This window comes from Coturnix japonica, chromosome 14 (assembly GCF_054131305.1).
Source record: "Coturnix japonica strain WE chromosome 14, WE-NBRP24, whole genome shotgun sequence".
NCBI lineage: Eukaryota > Metazoa > Chordata > Aves > Galliformes > Phasianidae > Coturnix > Coturnix japonica.
This window is the reverse complement of record NC_140676.1, coordinates 12,799,699-12,823,677: the sequence shown is the minus strand read 5'-3', so window position 1 is coordinate 12,823,677 and position 23,979 is coordinate 12,799,699. Positions and strand designations below refer to the sequence as shown.

The following is a 23,979-nucleotide window of genomic DNA, read 5'->3' as shown; positions in this document are numbered from 1 at the left end:
TTTAAGCATCCAGGCATTTGAAAACGATCCTTCAGTGATGATATACCAGTCAAATTAGAAGTGTTCTGTCTTAATTTGGATGTATGTCTCATTCTACTCATTGTTTCCTGCTATTATATTTAATAACAGTACATTGTTATGCAAAATATTTTTCTTCTATAAATTTCAGCATTAAATTCACTTGTATTGCATTCTACTGACTTGTTTGTAGGTCCTTTTTTCTTTAGCTTAGATCTATGGATGTAATTCCTTTGTTGTGAAAGAGTCAAGTAATACATGCAAGGATTTACTCATCGCTATACTGTCTTTAAATAGTATGATTAAAATACTTAATAGCCAAATACTTAAATATAGCCACCTACTTAAATAGCCAAAATTTCAGAGCAGCTACTGTTGAGGACAGGATATATTTTTTTCTGTAATTATTGGGTTCTCAACTTACCACAAACAATCAATTTCCACCTTGGCCCAGGTATCTTATGATATGGATGGATTCTGCGAGAGAAATCGGGATGTTCTTTTCATGGACTTGATTGAACTCATGCAGAGCAGTGATTTGTACGTAAGCAAAATTTGCTTAAGCTAGGAATAATGTGTGCTAGTTTAGATGGATGCAGAGGGCCTAACATCTCTACTACTTCACATCTTGTGAGCTAATTCGCATAAAAATGGAAATGAACCATCACTACAGTAAAACGGTATAGCTTCTGTTACACTTGGTCTTCATTTCCTGCCAATCGGAGTAAGTAGGGTGCTGAAATGTCAGACTCAAATGGTATCATATATAAGATCAATATTTTTTTGCCTTGAAGAAAGCTGTCACTAATGCAGCATTATTACAAAATAGACACTCTTTGAACGTATAAAGTAACTTTTTTCTGCTATGTATTTTAATTGAGGCTTTTTAGGAAGCGCTTTGAGTCTGGAAGACTGGTGTCTCATGTCTTCCAGAGCTCACTAATATAGAGATCTCTGTGAGGAATGAGGCTCATGGAAAATACTGATCTTAAAATAGATTTGATAGCACTCTGGATTAATATAAAAAGCTATTTATATTCTGCTCGGCTATCAGCTTTTACATCATATTCTTCTCCATTTCTGCACTGAATTGTCTTTCTGTACCAACACTATTTTATTTATTCTTTTCTAGGCCTTTTATAAAGGCTCTGTTTCCTGAAAATCTTCAAGTAGACAAGAAGGGTCGTCCCACCACCGCTGGCAGTAAAATCAAGGTATGGCTGTTCTTGTATGTGCATATATGAATGTGGCAGTTTGTGCAACGATACCCCAAATAAAAAGAAAGGTAGTCTTTGTTTTTATTGTCCAGACGTTTATTAAAGATAGACATAGCAGTGCTGTGTTTGCAAAGCATTGCATTGTTTCAGTTGTTAGAATCATGTTCTGCCCAGCATTGCTGCTCATTAAACCTTTTGTTCAGCTGCATTTTATGGTGCAGAATTTTCAAAATGAGCAATTGATGGCAGTGGTGATAGTCTTTGCATGTGCGTGATGAATGAGCCCCTTCACTCGGCCACTTGATGTCCTACAATTAACTACAGATAACTGGGCTCTTTATAGTGCAGAAATGCAGCAGGGCCTGATCCTACACCCACTGAAGTCAACAGAAGTCTTTCTATTGACCATAACGTGGGCTGGATAAGGCAGTGAGTGTTAGAAGGCAAGCATCGATTTTGTGTGTGTGTGTGGTTTTTTTTTGAGGCTGGCTGTAAAACATACATTTATGTGTAACATACTTGAAGACTTTGCAAACAGTATTTTTTCAGCATCTTTCCTCGTATTTCAGCCTTACAGTTTAAACCACTGGACACATTCCCCATACTCACCACTCTGTATTTTTGTATAGTAGATAAAATATATTGTATTACATAGCTGGAGATAATGGGGACTTCTATTTAATGCTAATGTTTTCCTGAGAGACTGGTGGAAGGTGATGACTTTTCATTGGATGTGTTTATCCATCTTTTACAAACATGTTCATAGAGACCAGTGTGCGTTAGTTTTAAATAGAAAGAATAACATGATAGGGGAAAATGATTAGTGGAACAGGAGAAAACTATCCAGTAATATAAAAATAATAAAAGGAATGATTTCCTTACTTTTGCATACTTTTGCTATTGACTGAGTTGTTGGTTTTTTTTTTTAATTCCTCCCTCGTACCTTACACAAAAATAAGTGACTGTCTGTTGATAGCCTTCATATGCTAAAAGATCAGCTCTGTTACTGCTACATACTGTCCCAAGACACTTCGGCCTTTCTGGAGAAGAACCCAAGCCACGTGGATCATCAGCACAGGGCTGATATCCTGAGAACTCTCTCAGAGGATTTACTTTGTTCACCTCTGTTTCTATAATTTTTTCCTTCAATTTTACAGAAACAAGCAAATGATCTTGTTGGCACCCTCATGAAGTGCACACCCCACTACATCCGCTGCATCAAACCAAATGAAACAAAGAAACCTCGAGACTGGGAGGAGAGCAGGTATGAATAAGCAAGAGTGTGTGATAGGAACGAGCACTGAGTCCAAGGAAAAAAACAAAGCAAAAAAAATCATGTTTTTTAATCATATAACACACAGACAAATAGAACTGGATAGTCTAAAAGCCTTCAGAAATTATCTCTCCTAAATCTAAATTATTCTAAATTAATCCTGACTTTTGCTTCATGCTTTTGAAAACAGCTTTTATTGGGTAGCAGAAATCCAGCAGGGTGTCTGAATTTACTTTCATGAAATGAACAAAAAAAATCACACACACACAAAAAAAAAGAAAAAACATGACACATATATTATATATATAGCATATATGTGTATGCATATTATATAAAATGAAATAATATAGTTTTTGCTATTGTTTTTTACTTACTGAATTTCAAGTTCTGTTATCTATCTCTTCAAAGAGAAATTGATAGACTGATCTCAGGTGATTATACAGACACTGGATTCATGTCTAAGTCTTTGGTTGATTGCATTTGCTTTAAGGCATCTTTAAGCATATGGTACTTTTTAGTATTATTTTTTAGTTTAAAAAGAGATGCTCTTCTATTTCACACCGAGGTAGGGTACGTTACTAAACATTTTTAATCATACATAAGTACTTTTTGTAGTGGTAAAAGTGCTGATGTTTGCAGTGTGGGGTTCTTTTTTTAATCAGAGTGAAACAATTTGTGAAGTCTGATAAAGAACATTCTTGACCACATCAACAGCACACCGAAATTCACTTCCTGCCATTTGGCACACAGACCAGCACAATTACATGCAGATGTAGAGCATTTACAGAAGCCACAATCATGGCTGCCCCTTGAAAGTGTCATTTAGGTCTTGGCAGTAAATGTAGATCCTTTCTCTTAAGTTTTTCTTCCCTTCCCACCCATTAAAATTCTGCTGTGCACCGCGTAATTCCACTTTAACACTGGGAGAAAAGTTACTCAAGTGAAAGTATGCCTAAAACTTGTAGTGGAGTAAAAAACGTGTACATTGGAGGGCCGTTAAAATCAATCATTTACATATTGGAAAATAGGCCTTTTATTGTGGAAATTGTTGCTAGGAAACCAGTGAAACAAACAAACAAAAACCCAGTCCGACGAAAGGGCGGCTTTCAGGAAGCCCATTCTGGAGTAAAAATAGGCAAGATTTCAGTTTTTTCCCCACATAATGGGGGTGATATTTGGTAAGAGCGGCAGCTACTGATGCTAAAATCATTAAATACAAGGATTGTGTGGTATCAAACTCAACTAAAATGGAATCAGTTCTTAGGATAATGGTAACTTTTAATCCCCACTTGAAAATACTAACACTCTGTCCCTATTCAAGCCATTTCTCAAATATTCACGCGTCAAATAGTGGCATATCCAAGGAAAAGAGATGTAAGCATATGCACATTTCGACTCAAACTTCAGCTTGTTTAATTTTGTACTTTCACAGTTTTGCTGTGAGAAAGACAAATGACAGCTGAATGTGTGTATGGGGTATTCTGCTGTGTTGGGTTGGTGGCTTTGGTTTTCTTCTGCGATCATTTAATGAATGTGAATGAAATGAAAGTGTTTGTGAATGAGAAAAAGCTTCACAAAGCCCATCCTTGTGCTTAAAGAAGCCACATCATTCCAGCTTTCTACAACTGTTGAATAATTTCAGAATATTTTGCACTATAAGATAGACCTTGTGTAATATCTAAACCTTGTACAATATCAGGCTTACTCTGAAAATTGGGGTGTTCCTTGAAATGTGTTTTTGTTCAGCTCCTGGCGTAGTCGCTTGGACTTGTATTCAAAATTGCTGCATTAGCTGAATTCCCAGACCCTGACCTGCTTAAGGCTGATGCCTGGAGGGAGATTTTCAGTGCGTCTTTTCTCAGAAAGAAAAGGAAAAACAGAAAAATGTCTCAAATTCTCTGTTGCTGGATGCTGATACTGGCAGGACACTAAGAAAAAGGGAGTAATAGTGTTGGTGCAGTGCATTATTCCAGATGTGAATAGGAGGGAAAAGCTATAAACAGGAAAGTGTATTTTTGTCCATAAATTTTCTACTGTTACTGTACCAGGATTCTTGGAGTGGGTACAAAACATACTTCGTTCCTTGAACATGGCAAGATTAAGATGTGCGACATTTTTGTTATCAGATAAAAGAGCGGCATCTCGTTAAATAATTCTGATCAGTGCTCCTTAAAGTAAGAAATAACCAAAGGGTTTTTGTCAGTTGTGGTGTGGGACTTCAGAATGTTTTTCCCTTTCTACCGAGTCATGTGAAAAGAATTTATCTACCAAAAAACAGAAAAATCACCAGGCTGTGCACATTATATTGAAATTCAGCATTTCAGAATAGCTGGAGAAATAACATGGAATTAACCCAGAGGGTTTGCAAGGCTGGAAATATCTCCTGTAAACAGAGAAGCGGTAATTAAAACTGGATTAAGATGACGTGTTTCCTTACAGACTCACTTTTAAAAAAATGAAATTATATGTGAATTCTCTGTTATATTTCCATGTTATTCTCTGTTCTATACCATTAAATGTACAGGACTAAGCTCATAACAGCTCCTATTTGTAACTGATAAGTGAAGCTCCCAGAATTTGCCCCAGGTGGAAAAACAAAAACACTGCCGCAAAACTGAGGGTGGTGGAGCCCCTGAACGCAGCATTTCAAACTCAGAATGAAAAGCTGACGTTGCCTCTTCCAGCCGTGTGACTTAGAAGAGGTAATTAAGGAAATGCAAAGGAAGACAGCAAGAGTTGCACGCTGTTAGCAAAGTTGAGTGAAATTCTTCAAATGAAATTTCCATGCATTAAAAAGTAGGCTAGGAGGATATGGAAGAAGGAAGAGAAAATATGTTCCACAGCTCCAGAAAGAGGAAAAGGTGCCAAAAGGAAGTTCTTTAGCTGCTTTTCGGCCTCAAGATTTATGGGGAAATGCTTGTTCCCTGTTTTAGAGTCCTAAAGAAAGGATTTAGCAGGAGGGAGCTGTAATGGTCTGGGGATGACCGTGTTTCAGTTTGTGTGCACAGCAGCCTCTCCACAGCCATTAACACTTTCAGTGGACTTGTACCAGCTCAGTGTTTGTTTCAGATTGAAGCATCCATGAGCAGGCTTACCAGGAACTCCTGCAAGTCTCGTGCCTATCCTTGAACCCTCCCTTTGCAACATGGAATGGTCTGCTACAGTGCTAGCTTGTCATTAATACATTGTTCAGAATTTCTTGCATCTGATTCTTTGTGTGGTACAAGTTTGGCATCTGGGGCTTTCTCCAGTCCTCAGATGTGCTCCTTCTCCAGAATAGCCAAAATTGAGCTGTGAGCAGCTGTCCCTGTTTGGGGCATGTGAAACATACATAAAAGCTACATTAAAAATCATAATTTCCCATTGCCTTGAATACCAGCTGTGTAATTGTGGAGGTAATTACTTGGTCTTATATGGACATTAGTGAAGAAATTTGTACGTAAATTACCTGGGAGATAGGAGTACCAAAAAGAACGCTAAGGCAAGTTGCTGTATATTTCAGTAATGTGGTTTTGCCACGCAGTGTGCAAGAATAAATAGATCTCATGTACCTATGCATTAATTTTGGAGTTACAGGCAGGATTTTAATAAGAATACTTTGATCCACAAATATGCTGAAATAAAATTGATTACAAATCTTGCTTTGTTTTTGTCCACAGGGTAAAACATCAAGTGGAATATTTAGGTCTGAAAGAAAATATTCGCGTAAGAAGAGCTGGCTATGCCTACAGGAGGGTTTTCAAGAAGTTTTTGCAGAGGTAAGTGATACTAATTTGAAGTATTACCGAGCACTTGTTTGCATCATGAAGAAAGAAAAGTTGTGAGTTCTGAAAGCTTCTCATTTCCCACTTTTTCTTGTTATTATTTCCCTTGTTAAAGGTCTGGGCTGTGCAGAGGTTTTGACTCCTTGTGTCTTTAAAATCCTTCCTCTTACCACTAAACGTGCTGAAGGCCTCAGTTCTTCTTGGAGAGTTGGGAGCCCTGTGGTTGTGGAATCCAAGGGTCTGGGTACCAAGTTGTGTTTAAAATGTTACTGTCGCTCTCCAGCTGCTCCTTCGCGGTGGCAGAGGATAGGCAAAGAAATATGCTCATCATTCAACAGTTTCAGTGAATAGAGTAACCTATTAGCTTAAATTGCTGGTGTTTAAACAGCTGGGAATGGTAACAACCAAATGCTGCAGCTGCTCACAGAATGAAAGCAATGAGATAAATCCTCATTTCAGTGTCTTAGCACCAGCTGTTGAAATGGATTAACTACCTTCACCAGCTACTGAATCCTATTAAATGGAAGCGATTTCCATATTTAGGTGATGTTCAGTCTCTTTTTTTATTATAGAAAGTTGAGACATGCACCTAAATAATGCTCAGACCAGGATGTTATATGACAATTCAGCTTTTGTTGGAAATCAAATCTATTTTCAAATAGAAAATAAAAAAGCCCGATCAGTTGTTCCAAGGCATGCAGGATGATTCAGCAGGTGGCACAGAACAAAGCCACTGGTGGTACTTTGTGTACTTTATAACAATACAGAGGGCTCTAATTGTCTAGTAATAAACAGTCCTAAAATACCTTAAGGTATGGACTCCATTTTAATCATGGGATAATTTTTAATCATTTTTTTCCCACTATCTTCAAGCCCAGTCATTAAATGTGAAGGTGCTTCAGATGACAGAACCTTACACGAAGGTTACTACAAAGAAAGAACAACAGATTAATAATGAATATTAGGGTTGTAGTCTGGCCTAGCGACTGTTGAAAACTGATCGTGAGATCTGTGCAAGCCTAGAAAGGTCTGCACAGAGGAAAGACACGTGGTGCTTCTGGAGGGTGAACAGATCACTACACTTCACATGCAGAGATCCACAATGAGCTGAAACCATTCTCTGTGGAATTTGTTTGTTTCAAATCAGTGTTGTTAAATTTTACATTTTGTTACAAGTAAAACCTTTCCTGCCACCTTTCAATTTACAGTTCCCTAACATCCAGAGAACAAACTCTTTTCTGACACCATGGGTCAGTGTGAGTAGAAGTGGGCTGGGGCATGGGATGGTCAGGAAATGCATGTTTGTGCACTTGTTTTCATTGGGGGCTCATTGGCAGCTCAATGTAAGTGGAGATTTCAGGACTGAGTAGACTTATGTGTGAGATTTATGTTTGCATGCAAAAAGCCAAAGGCACTGAAAAGGCTTGTGTGTTTCAGAGCATAACCAGTCTGAAAGCTGAACTCCATAGTCCTGTATTTAGAAGTAGAATTAACTGCCTACTGTGAATTTATAATAATTGTTTTCAGTGATCGTGACTTTGGAATTGTTTTAGAAGCATTTTAAGTACACAGTATGCTGAAAGCCCCCATAAACTTAGATTACATGTAAATTTGACAGACTTAGATAATGGGTATCAGTGTGAGCCATTTAAAGGGAAGGAGGCAAAAGTAACTTGCAGAAGCATGCTATTCATTCCTAAACAGCTATGGACAATGATAGGATTGATGCAGATGAAATGTTAAATTCTGGAGCTTATGCTTAATGGGTGCATATTATGCTCTTTTTTCTGCCCTATAGACTTGTCATAACCATCAGTTATATGAAGTTTGTCTTCATTAACTTTACTTAAGCAATAAAAGACTTCAGTCTTTTCCCAATGCCCTCCTTCAGAGCTCAGAAGATAGGAAAGAATTTACAGCATGATGAAATGTAGCATCAACTTTGCACAATTTTGATTGCCTTTTTTAACTGAAGCTCTTTCATATTCAGACTTGGTTGTACAACTGTATTGTTGGAGACACACAATGAACCTGCAGAAGAGTCCCTTAAATAAGCTGGGAGTTAGTTTATATACAACTCCTACTTACCACCGTGCATCTCTCTATCCCATAAATACTGAAAAATAACTTGCATGATCTGTAAACAGATTGTGTGTCATGTACATCTATATTTAAGATGTCGTAAGAGCTACTTCTGTTACACCATCCTGCTGGTATCTGAGCATTTGATAACTGATAGAGTTGAACAAGATAACATGAGTCTAGACTACTGAACTATACATGTTAACCTTTTCTTTTCATGTACATGGCATTCAGTGGGTTTTTTGAATTATTTTTGTGGTATGTCCCTTTTTAGCAGTTGCTGTAGGGCTCTGTCTTTATGTGGTATTGCTGTTTAAGTTGCATGACAGTACTTCTTGGTTGTGGCTCGATAACATTTTAGGTATGGTAAGAATGAGAAATGAACATTTCCTGAATTAATTTTCTTACAACTCCTTCTGTGATTTTTCTGAACATCTTATTAGAAGCTGCCTACATCTTTCTACCTGAGAATGACAACAAACTGAACTCCATACTCTATCACTTACTTACATAATCGAACAGTTGCACTAATTAGCATGATTTAGTCTGTATGACTCAAATACTCTTACTGCAATCTGAAAAAAAGAGTCAAGGTTAAAGAACAGAAGATCTGCGGGGGAAAATTTGCTAGAACACCCCTAGGTGTTCTCCAGTCTCTGCCAGAGGAGTTTAAATAGCTACTGCTAGAGAAGTTAGTTATCCCCAGGCATGTCGATGCAGCTAAAGCCCATCAGCTCTTCTCAGTGTGCAGGATAACAAGAAATCTGTCAGTTCCGAAAGAGCAAGTTAAGCATGAAAAAGTGGGCAGTTCAGAAGGAGCTGTAACCTGGCAACTCCCTCGTTTCTAAGGCTTAAAGAAAGTATCACGAGATAGAAGGCTACTCGCTTATCAAATGCGTGGTATTACAGCACTTCCCCACCTCATTCCATAGCTCTTTTTTATGGTCAGCTCATCTCAGCGTTCCCTCCAGATAGCACCAACATCACAGGATCTTCCCTCCTGTAGCAGATGCTCAGCCAAAGGCTTTATGGGTTAAGGCCAAGAATGCCTCCTTGCTACATGCAGACCAGCTGTTATGAACAGGTGGGTTAGGAGAATGAGCCTGTCTACTTGCTTAGAGACACAGAAAGCCTTTGTAAAGAGTAAGGAAGACAGAAGAGCTTAAGGGGGAAGTTGGTCATCTGCTTGGGAAGGAGTCTAGTGTACCAAGGATAAGGAAGTATTTAACCTGCACCATAATCATTGCTGGTAAATAACCTTGCCCTGGATTAGAACAAAACTTTCTGTAATTAACCACTACAGTTACCAAATAGTATCTTAGGATCTGGAAATGGGCGATTCCTGGACATTTGCCCTTCTCATTGCAGCTGTTTGGTCTTACTAAGCAAATAACACAGTATTGCTTCTTCCTGCACTCTGAGCTTCTGTAAATCCTGCCAAGGGGGCAAACACGTACCCAGTGTGATCTGACTAAGAGTCAGTGGTATTCCGCTGAAGTTTGATGTCAGACTTTAATGTTTTCTTCTCCTTGGGGGTTAAGGTATGCCATCCTGACCAAAGCAACTTGGCCTTCCTGGAAAGGAGATGAGAAGCAAGGAGTTCTCCACCTACTTCAATCAGTCAATATGGATCCTGATCAATACCAACTTGGGAAATCCAAAGTCTTCATCAAAGCTCCAGAGTCTGTAAGTGTGGCAGGACACAAGTCTATAAATATGAGGCTTTTGCTAAAATAGATGACCTTCCTGCTTCAGTGATGCACAGCTTATCTGCTAGGATGGGAGGAGCATCAGAATGTAAGTCATCCTGGGCAGGGCTGTTACAGATGCTTTGAGGAGGTGGGTACAGTAGACATTATAATCTCACTTCTGCGATGGGTGCAGTACATCCTTATATATCAATTTGACACTTACATAAGGAACATTAAATACATCAGGAGGAAGAGATGGAACACATAAAGATGCTTTGGTGTCAGGTTGCACATGGTGACATTCCATCAGAATCTGTCACGTGAAGGAATATGGCGTGAGAACACACGTGTGGCTGTTTGCCCAAGCAAACAGGTCTTTTTCAAAGGATAAGAGCTACTACTGAAAAGAAAAGCTCCCAAATATATGAGTAAAGCAGTGTTGAAGAATAGCTAACTAGAGATCCCATTCAGAAACATTAGGTAGGCGTATTAAGGCTGCTTTTATCCTGTGGCTGCTCAACTGCACAAAACATTGGAACAGTTTTGTTATTTAATTATTCAGGAAAGTTGTCAAGGAAGGAAAGTATGCTTTATTTACCATCATGCATTCCTCATCTATCAGAAGCAATCAGGCTTGCTTAGTAAAATACCTTCTGGTTGTCAGGTGGGTTCTTAGTACATTGCCTTAAATTACACATCAAAATAAAAGCAGAACGCTTCTATTTCTATCATTTTCCTTTAGATAAATGCTTCTTTGCCAATACTTCTCTACCCAATCGCACAGCAATATCCCAGTGGGAAAATAACACTTCCTCAGAGTCATAACCAAAATTAATTCTACCACGAATAGAGTCAGAAAGATAGTCTCAGTTGTTTAGGAAAAGCAGTGCTTTAACATCCCTGTCATTTGAGAAAGACATATTTACAATAATAAAGTATGTGGTGTAGGGTGCTTGGATGCTTGTTGGCCAAACAGGAAATTCTAATATAGGATTAATCCTAGTTAGTCACTGCAATCAATGCACCTTAGTTACCAACTGCAGAGAGTTGGTAACAGTGAGCTCTGTTTGCCTTCCAGCATAGCACAGGTCATGATTTATTTCCTAAGATTTCAGAGAATTTTGGCTTACATGTGCCTTGTTATGACCTTGGACATGAGTGGATGTGTCTTTGATGCCTCGTCTTGTGGCAGCCTCTGGGACATGTAGTCCTTTGCTGATCACCTCAGGTTTATGACAGGGTGGTGGCAAGTTCATATTTCTGGTGAAGAAGCTCTTTGTCTTACTGAGCTGCTCGTAAGGACAGGATAACAGAATCAGCAACTTAAACAGCATCTTCCAGTTGGTTATTTTACACTGCAGCAAATCTGATTTTACTGTTTTCACCATGAAATTATTCATATCCATAACAAAATAATTTGTATAATGGCTGTTTTCTTAATCTTACTCTTATGCAAAAATCAATCCAGTTTTTAACTATTATGAAATAAGCTAAAAGGAAATAACTTCCCTGACTGCTGAGGAGGCCCTGAGCTTTGGTATATTCCCAATTACAAGAGCACAGATTTTCAGCAGCCTTATTTTCGCAAATGGGCTGGGACTTATTCCTGTTTGTTTTATTTTGCTTTTTTTATTTCCCCCCTCCTCTCCAGAGAAAGGGCTTAAAATGTTTGCTGGTACCCATCCTCTACTTAATAGCAGATTTAATTAAGAATACTAGGAATAGTTATGGCCTTTTTCATTTTAAGTTGAAAAATGTGAAGTAATTATTCTAAAGCTTAATTTAGATCTTTTAGTGTCAAAGAGAAATCTCCCATGTTACTAAAACATTGACTGGTGTCATAGCACTTTTGAAATAGTAAATGCCTTCCATCAGAAAGAAAGCACCTAGAGGAAAAAAACTTGGTTTGCTCAGCGGTGTAAGGGGAAGGGGGCTGTTTTATGTGTGTGTGTATATATATGTGTATACATATATAAAATATGTAAGGAAAGAAATTTTACTTCAGTATTCTGTAGTGCACGTTTTACTGAATCCTGTTAACTTGATGTTTTTGTGAAACTTCCTTAATTGAGACTCTGACATTGAACTCCATGTGACAGGCTGTTCTGCACTGATGTTTTGCAACTAGCAATATTGTTAGAGAAATAAATTACACGTTCAGAGTTAAGCTGAATTAGACAAGGCTTGATCATGCCATGGCTCAGACTTAAGAACTTTTTGCATCAGGAGCAGTTATGCCTCTCTATGGAAACACTATCCAGGGCTTGTGTGTTTGTGAAGTTATTTTTTTAAGTATCTGTAAATGGAGATTTTCCAGCTGTAAAATAAGGTTTTATGGGTGGCAGAAATGAGGCTTCATTATTTACATTTCCATCAAACACCTGAATAAATAACTTTGTGCAAAAACAAGCAAGGCCCTGCAGAAATAGTTTGCACAAGATCAAGTTTCCTTTTTAAGATCAGCATGAACAACGTTTTTTCTAGATTAGCATGATTTAGCAGCAGGGTAAGCAAAGGATTCTGAAGCCCAAGTTCACTCCTTGATATGCCTGCATGTAGCTCCAAAAGTAACGTCCCCTATTTATTTCCACAGAAACTATAGCAAATACAAAGAGCACACAGTAACGCTATTTGATAGAGCAAATTCTCAGCTACAAAGCACTCTTCTTCAACATAGTCATCACCACTACCTGTGCTTTTTTGATTGCTAGGAAGATGCTGCTCATGCAGCCCACCTTTCATTGTCCCAAGCAGCTGGCAGTCAAAAGACACCAGATCTGCACTGTACAGTGGGTGCAGCAGGATAATTGAGCCAAGGTTGGTGGTGTGTTTCAGGGTCTTCAGACTGGTGTGGGGCCTGGCATTATCATGTTACCAGAGGAAGGTTGTCTTCTTCTCTGGCCCGACTCTGGAAGTTGAAGTGTTCATGTATGATCATAATTATATATTCCACAGCCAGCCTACAAACATCAGTGCTAAGGAAAAATGTTGCCAATGATCTCAACAGTATTAAGTACAGACAAGTAAGAAAGTTGTAAGAGGATGACAGCACACTTTATTTCACCTTGCACAGATAGTTTCTTTTGCAAGACTGATTGGTTGTAGTAGAAGGACCAGCTTGGAACTGGAGTGAAATGCATATGAAAGTTGAATGTAAAGTTTCTTCCTGATAAATTGTCTTGTAAGATTTTTGACTCACCTTGATGTCTGTTTGTGCAGCTTTTTTTGTTAGAAGAGATGAGGGAGAGGAAGTATGATGGATATGCCAGGGCCATCCAGAAGGCATGGAGGAAGTACGCGGCCAGGAAAAAATACGTACAAATGAGAGAAGAAGGTAAGCCCTACTTGTGATCATAGAATTGCTCAGGTTGGAAAAGAATTTCAAGGTCATTGAGTCCAACCACAGAATCACACAGTGCCCCGGGTTGGAAGGGACCTCAAGGACCATGAAGCTCTAACCCCCCTGCCTGGCAGGGCCACCAAACTTCCATGTTTACTAGACGAGAATGTCCAGGGCCCCATCCATCCTGGTCTTGAACACCTCCAGGGATGGGGCATCCACGACCTCCTTGGGCAGCCTGTTCCAGGACCTCACCACTCTCCTAGTAAAGAACTTCCCCCTAACATCCAACCTAAATCTACCCTCTTTTAGCTTAAAACCATCTCCCCTTGCCCTGCTATTATCAGTCCTTTCAAAGAGTTGACTCCCCTCCTAATTATAGGTTCCCTTCAGGTATTGAAAGGCTGCAGTGAGGTCACCCTGCAGCCTTCTTTTCCCCATGCTGAACAAGCCCAACTCCCTCAGCCTGTCCTCATAGGGGAGGTGCTCCAGCTCCCGATCATCTCTGTAGCCCTCTTCTGAATCCTTTCCAACAGCTCTCTGTCTTTCTTGTACTGAGGGCTCCACACCTGGACACAGTACTCCAGATGGGGCCTCACAAGAGCTGAGTAGAGAGGGACAATCACCTCCCTATCCCTGCTGACCACCCCTCTCCTGATGGAGCCCAGGATCCCATTTGCTTTCCGGGCTGCCAGAGCGCACTGCTGGCTCATGTTAAGTTTCTCATCTATCAGGACCCCTAGGTCTTTCTCTGCCGAGCTGCTCTCAAGGACAACTCCTCCCAGCCTGTACAGGTGCCTGGGGTTCTTCTGGCCCAAGTGCAAATCCTTGCACTTTGCCATGTTGAACCTCATTAGGTTCACCCAAGCCCTGCTTTCAAGTCTGTCAAGGTCCCTCTGAATGGCATCCCTTCCTTCTTCCATGTCAGCAGCACCACTCAGCTTGGTGTCATCAGCAAACTTGCTGAGGGTGCATTCGATTCTTGGACTGTCTGGTGCTTTGGTCTTAAAAGCAAGCCAGACTGATAGGAGGGAATTTCCCTGGTATTAGAAGAACTCTTGATTCATCAAAACTGCCAAGCCTGCCATCAGTATATTTTAGTAAGAATGAATCAATAATCATGTGGATCCTTAACACAAGGGTTTATAGCAGTATCTCACTATCCTTTCCATTGTATAAACCATTTGGTTATCGCTTGTTCCCCAAGTTCTGTTTGAAACCACTCACTATTTCAAATTACAGATTTCCCAATTTTAGCAAGTGCTACTAATCAGTGTTTGTTTTTTGTCTTTAAGCATCGGATCTGTTGCTGAACAAGAAGGAGAGAAGGCGGAACAGCATTAACAGGAACTTTGTGGGAGATTACATAGGCATGGAGGACCACCCAGAGCTGTGCCAGTTTGTGGGCAAACGGGAGAAGATCGATTTTGCAGACACTGTAACTAAATACGACAGGCGATTTAAGGTGGGTTATAGAATGATATCCACTATTGATGAGTTCTGCTGGGGTGCTATACTGATGTCTTTACCACCACTTAACAGAAACTCCCCATGTGCCAAAGAATTCTTGGATGGCAGCTTGAAAAATAAATCTTTGACCAAAGAAGACATTGGGAAGCAGCCCACCCTCGTACTCTGAGCATGTTGCTGTTTTCAAACTTCTTCTCTTAGGACAAGTGGGACTTGCTGGGCAGGCAGCTGTTAGGAAATCTTAGGGATTTCTCTATAAGGAAATTGAGGGGGAAAAAGCTATTTAAAACAATACAACGCAGTCTTGATTCCGGGGTTATGCATGTCAGTAAATCAAGTGTTTCCTTCCCACTCCCCAGCTCAAACCAAAGACTTGGCCCAAATCACATTACTTACACCCTTGGAACAGCATTGTGACATCAGAGCATCAGTTGCTGCACAGTTATGTATTTTCAAATGTCTTTGTGTTTCAGAGCGTGAAGCGAGATCTTGTCCTCACTCCAAAGTGCATATACCTTATTGGGCGTGAAAAGGTAAAGCAGGGCCCGGAGAAAGGCCAAGTAAAGGAGGTCTTAAAGAGAAGGATGGAACTGGAGAGAATTCTTTCTGTTTCTCTAAGGTCAGTATGTTGAACACAGCTTTCCTCTGACAGAGAAATGTGTGTAGAATAGCATGAAATATGTTGATTGATGAAGAGTGTATTTCTTATGCTGTATTTATTGACTCTTGTAAACAGAAAGCTGAACTTATTTTCATTCCCAGCCTTAATGCTGCAGTAACAGGCGTTTATGTTAGTGAACATTTTCTTATTAAAGTAGTCACTATTTTTTCCAGCAACGCTATGTTTTAATTAGAGTAGTAGACTGAATATATTTTAAACAGAAGGGGGCAGAGGGTAACTGGATTCTTGCATTTCTCCCTAGAAACTCATGCACAATACACTGAGGTAAGATTGGATAGATGCACCCATACTCGAGAAAGGCAGAATATTCAGCAGTATTGACATGTGCTCAGAGCAGGTAACGCTACATCACAGATTAAATTACTGAAGGAATTGAACTTTAAAGTTCAGCTGCCCAGTTTGGAATGTGTTCAGCATATTGAGTATGGCCACTATTCGTGGAAATTTGCTGATGTTTTTAGAAACAGTAAATTACTGAGCTTTACAATTCATCTGATAAGCAGTGACACAGGATATCCCAACAGTATTATAAAGTCAGACTCTTTGCCAAGTGAGCAAAAAATAGGACGGCTGGCTGGGTAGTGCTGTAGGGCTTGGGTTTTTCTTGCACATCTCCTTCATAGCCTCACTAAAGCTCTAGATTTGCTTAACGGTAGCAAAGGTCATGATTTTACATTACTTTCTTATGTTTCTTATTGCTATTTTGAATAGTAAGTAGGTAATTCACTTGTAGTTTCATACACTCTTTCCTATACAATTGTAAAGATTTCAGAGTAAGAAGTTGGGTGAACTTGTATTAAAAATGGGTAGTGGTAGAACACAGCATTCATCTCAGAACTCTGTTTTCATACCTGACAGTGTGGAGCATTTCTAGCAGTGATATGAAATTCTTTTTTGATTCTGAATACAGGAAATAGGTACTCACAATACCTGGAGGGATTTATAGGCTACAGTAGATACATTAAAAAGGATGGTCAGAAAACTTTCTTATTTTACCACCTTTGTATTTAAAGAATAGTGAGCAGTGAGGCAAACCAGCTGTGTGAGGAAAACGAGAGAGCAGGCTCCAAGTGTTAATTGCTGGGTAATTAGGATAGGAAATCAGTGACGAGGGCAGACAGACTGTGATGGGAAACTGAAACTTTTCTGAGCTTAAACTTCCTTTAATTCCTTAATTAAGGCTTAATTTACCTTTTAGCATTACCAAGTTTGTAGTGTACTGTTAGGGGAGAAAAAGAGTGAAAACTATGAAGAAATGCTAAGTCTGAATCCAGCCAAACCTTTCAGATCTCTGGAAAGAAGTGCAAACAGATGGTTCTTTTTTCCACTTGGTGGGTGACGTCTGATATATTGAAATAAATCACTGCGATTAAATTGTATTTTCTGATGTTTCCAACTGCAGGTGAAGATGAGATGGAAGCAAATCTGTAGCACGAACTAACATGGTTAATTTCAGATTCACACGAGTTGAGCTTTGGAGCGTGCTGCGATAGGGGGGTTGGCTGCTTGCAGGGAGTATCTGCAGTAATAGCAGCCTTGCTGTAAATGGCTTTTTAGAGTAACAATTGTAGGTTTGGGGTTTTTTTGAATCGGCAGCTGTGAATAATGCTGCTAGAAATAGTACTGGCAGCTTCTCCCTCAGTGGTGACTCTTGGAGCTTGCTGGCCATGTTTGTACCTTTGTTTCTTTTTCCTGTTTTCAGCTTTCTTCTCTTTAAAAAAATGAAAAATCCTGTGATGATCTCACAGATGTTTTTATGTCCACAGGAGTCAGGTAGATTTAGTCCAGTCTTAGAACGAGTGTTAAGTTGGTGAAGTGAGTTGATGAAGCAGCAGAGGAGCTTTGAGGTCAGACACCCTGTAGTGGTCTGGAAAACCATGAGAAGGAGCCATACATTTTCTGTCTCAAATATTTATCAATATCCAATGTTTTTTAAGTTGTTTGTACTCCATTTGGTGAGAGCACCGTGCCTGTGACAACTGCTCTGTGACAAGGTTAAGCAATTCCCAGCTCCATGGCCAAAGCTCTATGCCATCTCCTCCATGGCACATGGGTTTCTGGCACTGGTGCTGCATGGGGATTGCAGCTCAGACCTTGAAAAGCAAAGGAAGTCAGAAATGAATCTGCCAGAAAGGGATGGGAGGACGGGAGGGTCAACTACCAGCTGATCAAAAAAGGTGTTCTCAGAAAACATGACTCTGCTCTTAATGTTGCTTTGACTTTCTTATGTTGTTACAAGTTAACCATGTGTTCTTTGCAAATCTTATTATAATACTGGCTGTATTTGCTGGTAAAGTTTTACTCCTAATGGTAAATGTTCCCATTTCTTTTCAGCACGATGCAGGATGACATGTTCATTCTACACGAACAGGAATACGATAGCTTGCTTGAATCAGTCTTCAAAACTGAGTTTTTAAGCCTCTTATCAAAACGATATGAAGAGAAAACACAAGGAAAACTACCTCTGAAATTCAGCAATACGTGAGTTTTGTTTTTTTCAGTAATCTTTGCTCTCACTGACAGTACAAATGGATGCTGCTTTCAGAGCTCCTGACACTGCTTTGATTTAGAAGAGGCAGCACACTGTAAAAACACAAGTGACCTGGACTTTGTTTTAGCACATCACAGTGTCATGGGTTGGGATTGTACCTGGGCTGTCTGCCATTTTCCACTGTCTGTGTGCGCAGATGAGTTGCTTTTGTTCTATTGAACACACCTCATGCTCAAGGGTCTGCACCTTTGGCCTGGCACAGAGCACCTCTGTGCTGTCAGAGCTGCCAATACTCTTACCCGTGAAGGAAATGAGCAGCAGAAGGACTTGGATTTGTATGCAGGAATGATAAAAGTTGAGAGGGTTATTGTAGTGTGAAGGGGCAGAGGAAGACAACTGAAGTTTGGAACGTTCCTGTAGCATCTACTGCTGTGCACTGGGGGGTATCTCAAGTCAGTACCTTTTTTTTTTTGGTGTAAAGTATAATTTATTTGTGGCACCTTGCCAAAACTAAACCATGATTTTTGTAGCTTGTTAGAATCACAGAATGGCTTGTGTTTGAAGGGACATGAAAGCCCACCAAGTTCCACGTCCCTGCTGTGGGCAAGGGTGGACCCACTGGATTGGGTTGCCCAGGAGTCAGCCTGGCCTTGAGCACCCCCAGGGGTTGGGCATCCACAGCTTTTCTGGGCAACCCATACATTTTATCATTATAATTATGTATTTTATCTGATTACATTACAGAGCAGACAGTGTGGAAGTACCGGGAAATAGGAATGCATGTGTATATATAAAGATGAGTGCAAAAATTTCACTCCCCAGCTATGTACACAAAGCATGCATTAATCACCTAATAGGATATACAGAAGCATGTTTAGGATGTTTAGGAATGGAGCACTAATTAGCTTGCTCCAGTACCGTCTTATGAAGAGGCAGTGCCTGAATCTGTTTTATGGTGGACACATCTGTTGCTCAGAGCCTTGCACATTTTACCTCAATGCTCATTATACATTCTATCTTCTCCTGAATATCTTAAACTTCCTTCCTTTACCAGGAAAGCTAAAACATTATTTAAGTAAAGAAAAACACAAGGAGAGAAGGGAAAAAAGCAGCTTAATTGTTTTATGTCAGGTTATTTACTCATTGAATACAGGTTCTTAGTCTGAACTTCTTATTTTTATATCTCTAAGTTATTTACTGCCAAGCATCATTGTCCTGATTTGACACACAGTTGCTTTGTATCATTTTGTTGTTTAGTTTATTTCCTTTTCTTGTTTCCATGGGCTTATACTAGGCTAGAAGTGAAGTTGAAAAAGGAGAGCTGGGGGCCATGGAGCAGTGCTGGTTCTCGACAAGTGCAATTCATGCAAGGCCAAGGAGATATCGCCATTCTCAAACCAAGCAATAAAGTGCTACAGATCAGCATTGGACCGGGGCTACCAAAGAATTCCCGTACGTATGATTTTCCATTAGAAATTAGTGATGATTCAGAGGAGGTTGAGTCTACCTTTCTCTCCTTGCTTGCCTCTTGCCTCAGCATTTTATTTATTGTTTCACTGGAAATAAGATCCAAGTTATAGATCATAATGATACAACAAATTTCCTTACTGCTCTGGTTTTTTTGATACTTATTACTTTCCATATATAACAGCTGCTTCTGAAGTGCCTGAGATTCTTTTTCCCTGTGTCAAAATCAATCTGGGTTTTTACTCATGACGTAGCACAGAGAGCACAGCTAACCAGGCATTTTGTAGATGAGTCTTTGTCACTGCTCTGGGCTCCTGCTGTCCCTACAGTTGTGCTGATGCAGAAAGGAAGTAACTCCTGTGCATCACCAGAGACTGAACTGCACATAGACTGCTGTCTGAGTTCTATGTTTTACCTTTTCCTCATACTGATTGTGCACTTGGAAGCTTCCAGCACTCAGAGGATTTGATGAAGAGAATGAAGAAGGAAGGATTTTCTGTACAGTTTCCTTGGAGGATTAAAAAAGAAAGAAAATGTCTCCTTTCAATATAAAACACTGAACTTTTAACCAGTGGGAGCATTTTGCTGAACTGCTTCCCCATCAAATGGGAGAGGACTATTAGACAAGTTCAGATTTATTTCTTTCTTTTGTCCCAGGGAAATTTCTTGGTGTCATAGGACTGGAAACATGTACTTATATGTGCAGAGAAACTGTTGATCAAAAGTGATTTAGTCAAAAGTTAAGTACTGCCGTGCCAGCTGTCAGTGGTTGCTAAAATAAGCCCTAAAGCTAATGGTCTTTGGGGGCTCATTTTCTGTGGTCTCAAGACACCTTTATATCCTATGGCTGAACTGGATCGCAAAAGGGAGAAAACACCTAAAAGTCATCCTTGTTGCACCTAAAGGTTTAGCACAATGTGGATAACGCTGTAGGCATTACATGCATTATTCCTGAAGATCAGCCTCTCTGACCATAGAGGAGCAGCCTTGCAGCCAGAAGACCTTACCTAATTAATGGAATCATGAAAGAGTAACGGACTGTTGCCATTTCTTTCAGGTCCTACAAGGCGTAACCTTTCTCAGAGCAGAGGGAATTCTAGCAGGTCTCAAGCTCAGTCTTACCCTATGAGAGCTGCACCTCCTCCTCCTGGTAAGTTTATTTAGCCCCATGTCTAAAGCAAAGTTCAGAATTCAGGTTTATGTTTTCTTCTTGCCATCTAGTAAGTTTTTTCTCCACTAAATTTGCATGGTAGAGTTTTTACTATTAAGTGAATCATACAGTGCAGGCAGTTTATGGAGGCTGTTGGGAGTCTGGTACCAATCGGGCTGGTATTTCAGCAGAAATAAACACCCAGGGGATAGCAGCTGGCCAGAGATGCTGCTGTGTTTGGCCACTGAGTATAAGATGCTGAATCTAAGCTCACCTCATGGCCTTTCCCCTTTCCATTTTAGGGCAAAATACATACATTTACGAAGACACAACACATGAAAATGCTTTCAGAGCCATGAACAGCAGAATGCAATTTATGGCTCATTGTCCTACTCTGTTACACAATAACTTTCATGTAATCCACGTGCTGAGCCCTATCAGTTGTGCCAGTAAGTCAAGACACGTGGCTTTTTTTCTGTGTGGGATTGATGTAATGAGGGTGTTTCACTTCTGCCCTGAAGTGATACGATTAATTTAGCCTGTGAACTCAGAGGAAAGAACAATATCCCATTGACACACCACTTCCCAGGCTATTTTTTTTTCTGCTGTTTGTTGGGTGAGGGTTTTTGTGTCCAAAATGAAAGATTCTCTTCAAGTCAGTCAGCTGTTCTTTATGGAGAAGCACAGTAGTAAGAACGAGTGGAAGCTCAGTACTCCAACCTGGTCACCAAGTGCCCTATCCAGCTCCTGATCCTACTGACACCCTCAGCCGTGTGAGTCAAACAAAGGACTGCACGATTTGCAATAACTGCAGCTATTCCAGTAAAGTGGGAAATCATTGTGGCTATAGAAAAAAGCTGCAAATGCAGGCAGTGAATACTCATCAAGGATGAATTAAATAAAGCAAAAGGAGACTTTTTTTTTTCATTTGCATTTTTAAAAACTCATCAGTTTTAGAGTTGCAAGAAAAAGAGCAAAAAAGAATTACTGGTTGAAGACATCTTGTAAATTTAGACAAGTTCAAATCTGCATTATGTTAAGGTGGTCTGGATGCAGATTTGTATTCAAGTCCCAAGTGCAGTGGATGTACACTTGCAGCTTGGCTGTGTGACAGCTGCTGGACAGGTGTGTCAGTCCCAGGTAATAAAGAACCTACAGCTGTGTCCTGCAAGACAGAGCCCTGACTTTACTGTGGAGATGAACTAGATGATCACGGCAGTTATAAATAAAATCTGAGGAGTGAATTTAAATGCTGAATTGACCACTATTCACAAGAGTAATATGTTATGGTTAAAAGGTAAGTAGAATTGTCGTGAAGACCTCAAGTCAAAAGTCTTTTGTAAAATAGCCATTATTAGGTAAAAAAACAACCGTGATGAAGGAGCTGCTTGTAGGGGATCAGGACTTTACAGGAGTCTGAAGCAATGATATGATTTGGTCACATTCCTCATTGAAGGTTACAAACAGTTAGGTCTGCATATAGGTCTGTGTTCATGCATGGTCACATGTGTTTATACTTGCATGTAGTAGGTACCCATAGATGTCTGTGTATTGTGTTCCACACGTGTGTATTTGTCTGTTGATGTGCACCTCTGTGTCTATGTGGATATGCACATACATATAAAGGCATAAGTCCAGACAGTACACATGCATACACTCCCAACTTCTCTTACACGTATGTATGCAGGTCTGCATAGGTACACACACACACACACACACACACACGCAGCTTCTTACCTGAGCAGAGGATGGTGAGGATAACCTCCCTCAACCTGCAGGCCACACCCTGTATTGCACCCCAGCCTACCATTGGCTTTGTCCACAAGGACACACTGCAGGCTCATAACCTCTTAGTTGGTAGCAGTAGACTTTGTGTCCCTGACTCAGGGACTCTTCCTTTCCCAGCTATGTGCTGGGGATACTTCTGCACGTGCGCTTTGGTATGTAAGCAGAGCAATGCCCAAAGGTAAGTGTGTGTATACACAGACATTACACATATGCATGCACACATGCACATGCGTACTTACACATAAGCACGCACACATACACACACAGATGTAGATGCACACACAAATTTAGTGTGCGTACATGTGAGTGTACAGGTGTATATAGGTGTATGTGCATGTAAATCCATGTGTTCATTTATACATGTGTATGTGTTCACATTTGTACTTGCTCACTCACACATTTCTATTCACACATTCAAACTCAAGGCATTCTGATATGTCCAGGTCTACAGGTGTCTTATGGAGATGGCTATAGATAACATAGTTCTGAACATGCATAAGCAGAGGAAAAGGGGAAACTTACTTATACCAGTTTGCCTAACTCAGTTTTTGAGCACAGCTTCCCCTTTCCTCAGTATGGGCTTTAGGAATGCAAAGGATGGAGATCCTTATACCCTGATCCTGCATGCAGTTCAAACATAGGTGGAACTGTTTTCAAACTCAAGATATTTACCCTTGTTATCACCCAGAAACCAAGAAAAGGGTTACCTTTGTGGAGCCATTACATGGACTGGATGTGTTCATGCTTTATTTAACTTCCAGGTCATCAGCAAAATGGAGTAACAAATGCTCCACAGTTTGCACTACGTCCTCAAATGCCAGCAAATCAGCAGGCCAGTCAGAAGAACCTCTACACCAACATGACACGACCAACTTTACCACAGCAGCTGTCAGGAGGATCAGGCAAGATCTCACAGCAACCAGAAAGCCTGGATTTTCTTAAAGTACCCGACCAAGGAGCAGCTGGGTAAGATTTACATTAAACCTGAGAAAGAAGAGTAAATTTCTGTAAGTAGTGCCACGTGCTTAAGCTTCACTGCTGATAACATTCCTGTAGATGCCCAGATCAGGACTATGGAGCTGCACTGAAAGGACTCCTCTTCCATCAGACTGAAAACATGTTCAGTCACAAATTGTAAAGCTTTGGGAATGAGGGTGCACCAGTTGCAGTTTAATATGTTAAACTGGCACCATACCTTCTACTTAATGCTGTTAAAACACCTGTAGAATCTTCTTTATTACATTTAATCCAGAAAGGAAAGACGTGATGTGGTATTTCATAGCAGCTATCAACCAAATGCTATCCCTAAAAGCCCAGGGCCACTTTCTAGTTTCCAAGCAAATAAAAAGCTCTCTATCTACACTGTTCCTATGAAGTACCATTTCCTCAGGGTAAACAGCAAAGAGTACAAGCTGCAGCTCTGGGCACACAGCCCCGTTTTCAGCAGAGACCAGGCCCCTCTCCACCAGTCTTATACAGGTAGAAGCGTGAACCAGCTGTGCCCCACCAGGGCAGCACATTCACTTGAGGCACACACACCCTGCTG

At 40.2% G+C, this 23,979-nt stretch overlaps 1 protein-coding gene across 5 annotated transcripts in view; it reads left to right on the top strand.

Moving 5' to 3' along the window:
• MYO1E (myosin IE) overlaps positions 1–23,979 on the top strand; it is a 79,339-nt gene that overhangs the window by 53,273 nt on the left and 2,087 nt on the right. For 4 of the 5 annotated variants that reach the window (XM_085515647.1, XM_085515645.1, XM_015872388.3 and 1 more), the window contains 12 exons: positions 473–558; positions 1,151–1,232; positions 2,393–2,499; positions 6,168–6,266; positions 9,896–10,040; positions 13,265–13,379; positions 14,681–14,850; positions 15,329–15,474; positions 17,872–18,018; positions 19,323–19,480; positions 20,553–20,645; positions 23,195–23,399. In XM_085515647.1, the coding sequence (XP_085371773.1) occupies positions 473–558; positions 1,151–1,232; positions 2,393–2,499; positions 6,168–6,266; positions 9,896–10,040; positions 13,265–13,379; positions 14,681–14,850; positions 15,329–15,474; positions 17,872–18,018; positions 19,323–19,480; positions 20,553–20,645; positions 23,195–23,399 (1,553 nt within the window). Of the gene's footprint in view, positions 1–472; positions 559–1,150; positions 1,233–2,392; positions 2,500–6,167; positions 6,267–9,895; positions 10,041–13,264; positions 13,380–14,680; positions 14,851–15,328; positions 15,475–15,778; positions 15,905–17,871; positions 18,019–19,322; positions 19,481–20,552; positions 20,646–23,194; positions 23,400–23,979 lie in introns of those variants that run through there. The other variant, XM_085515648.1, reaches the window with a different exon arrangement.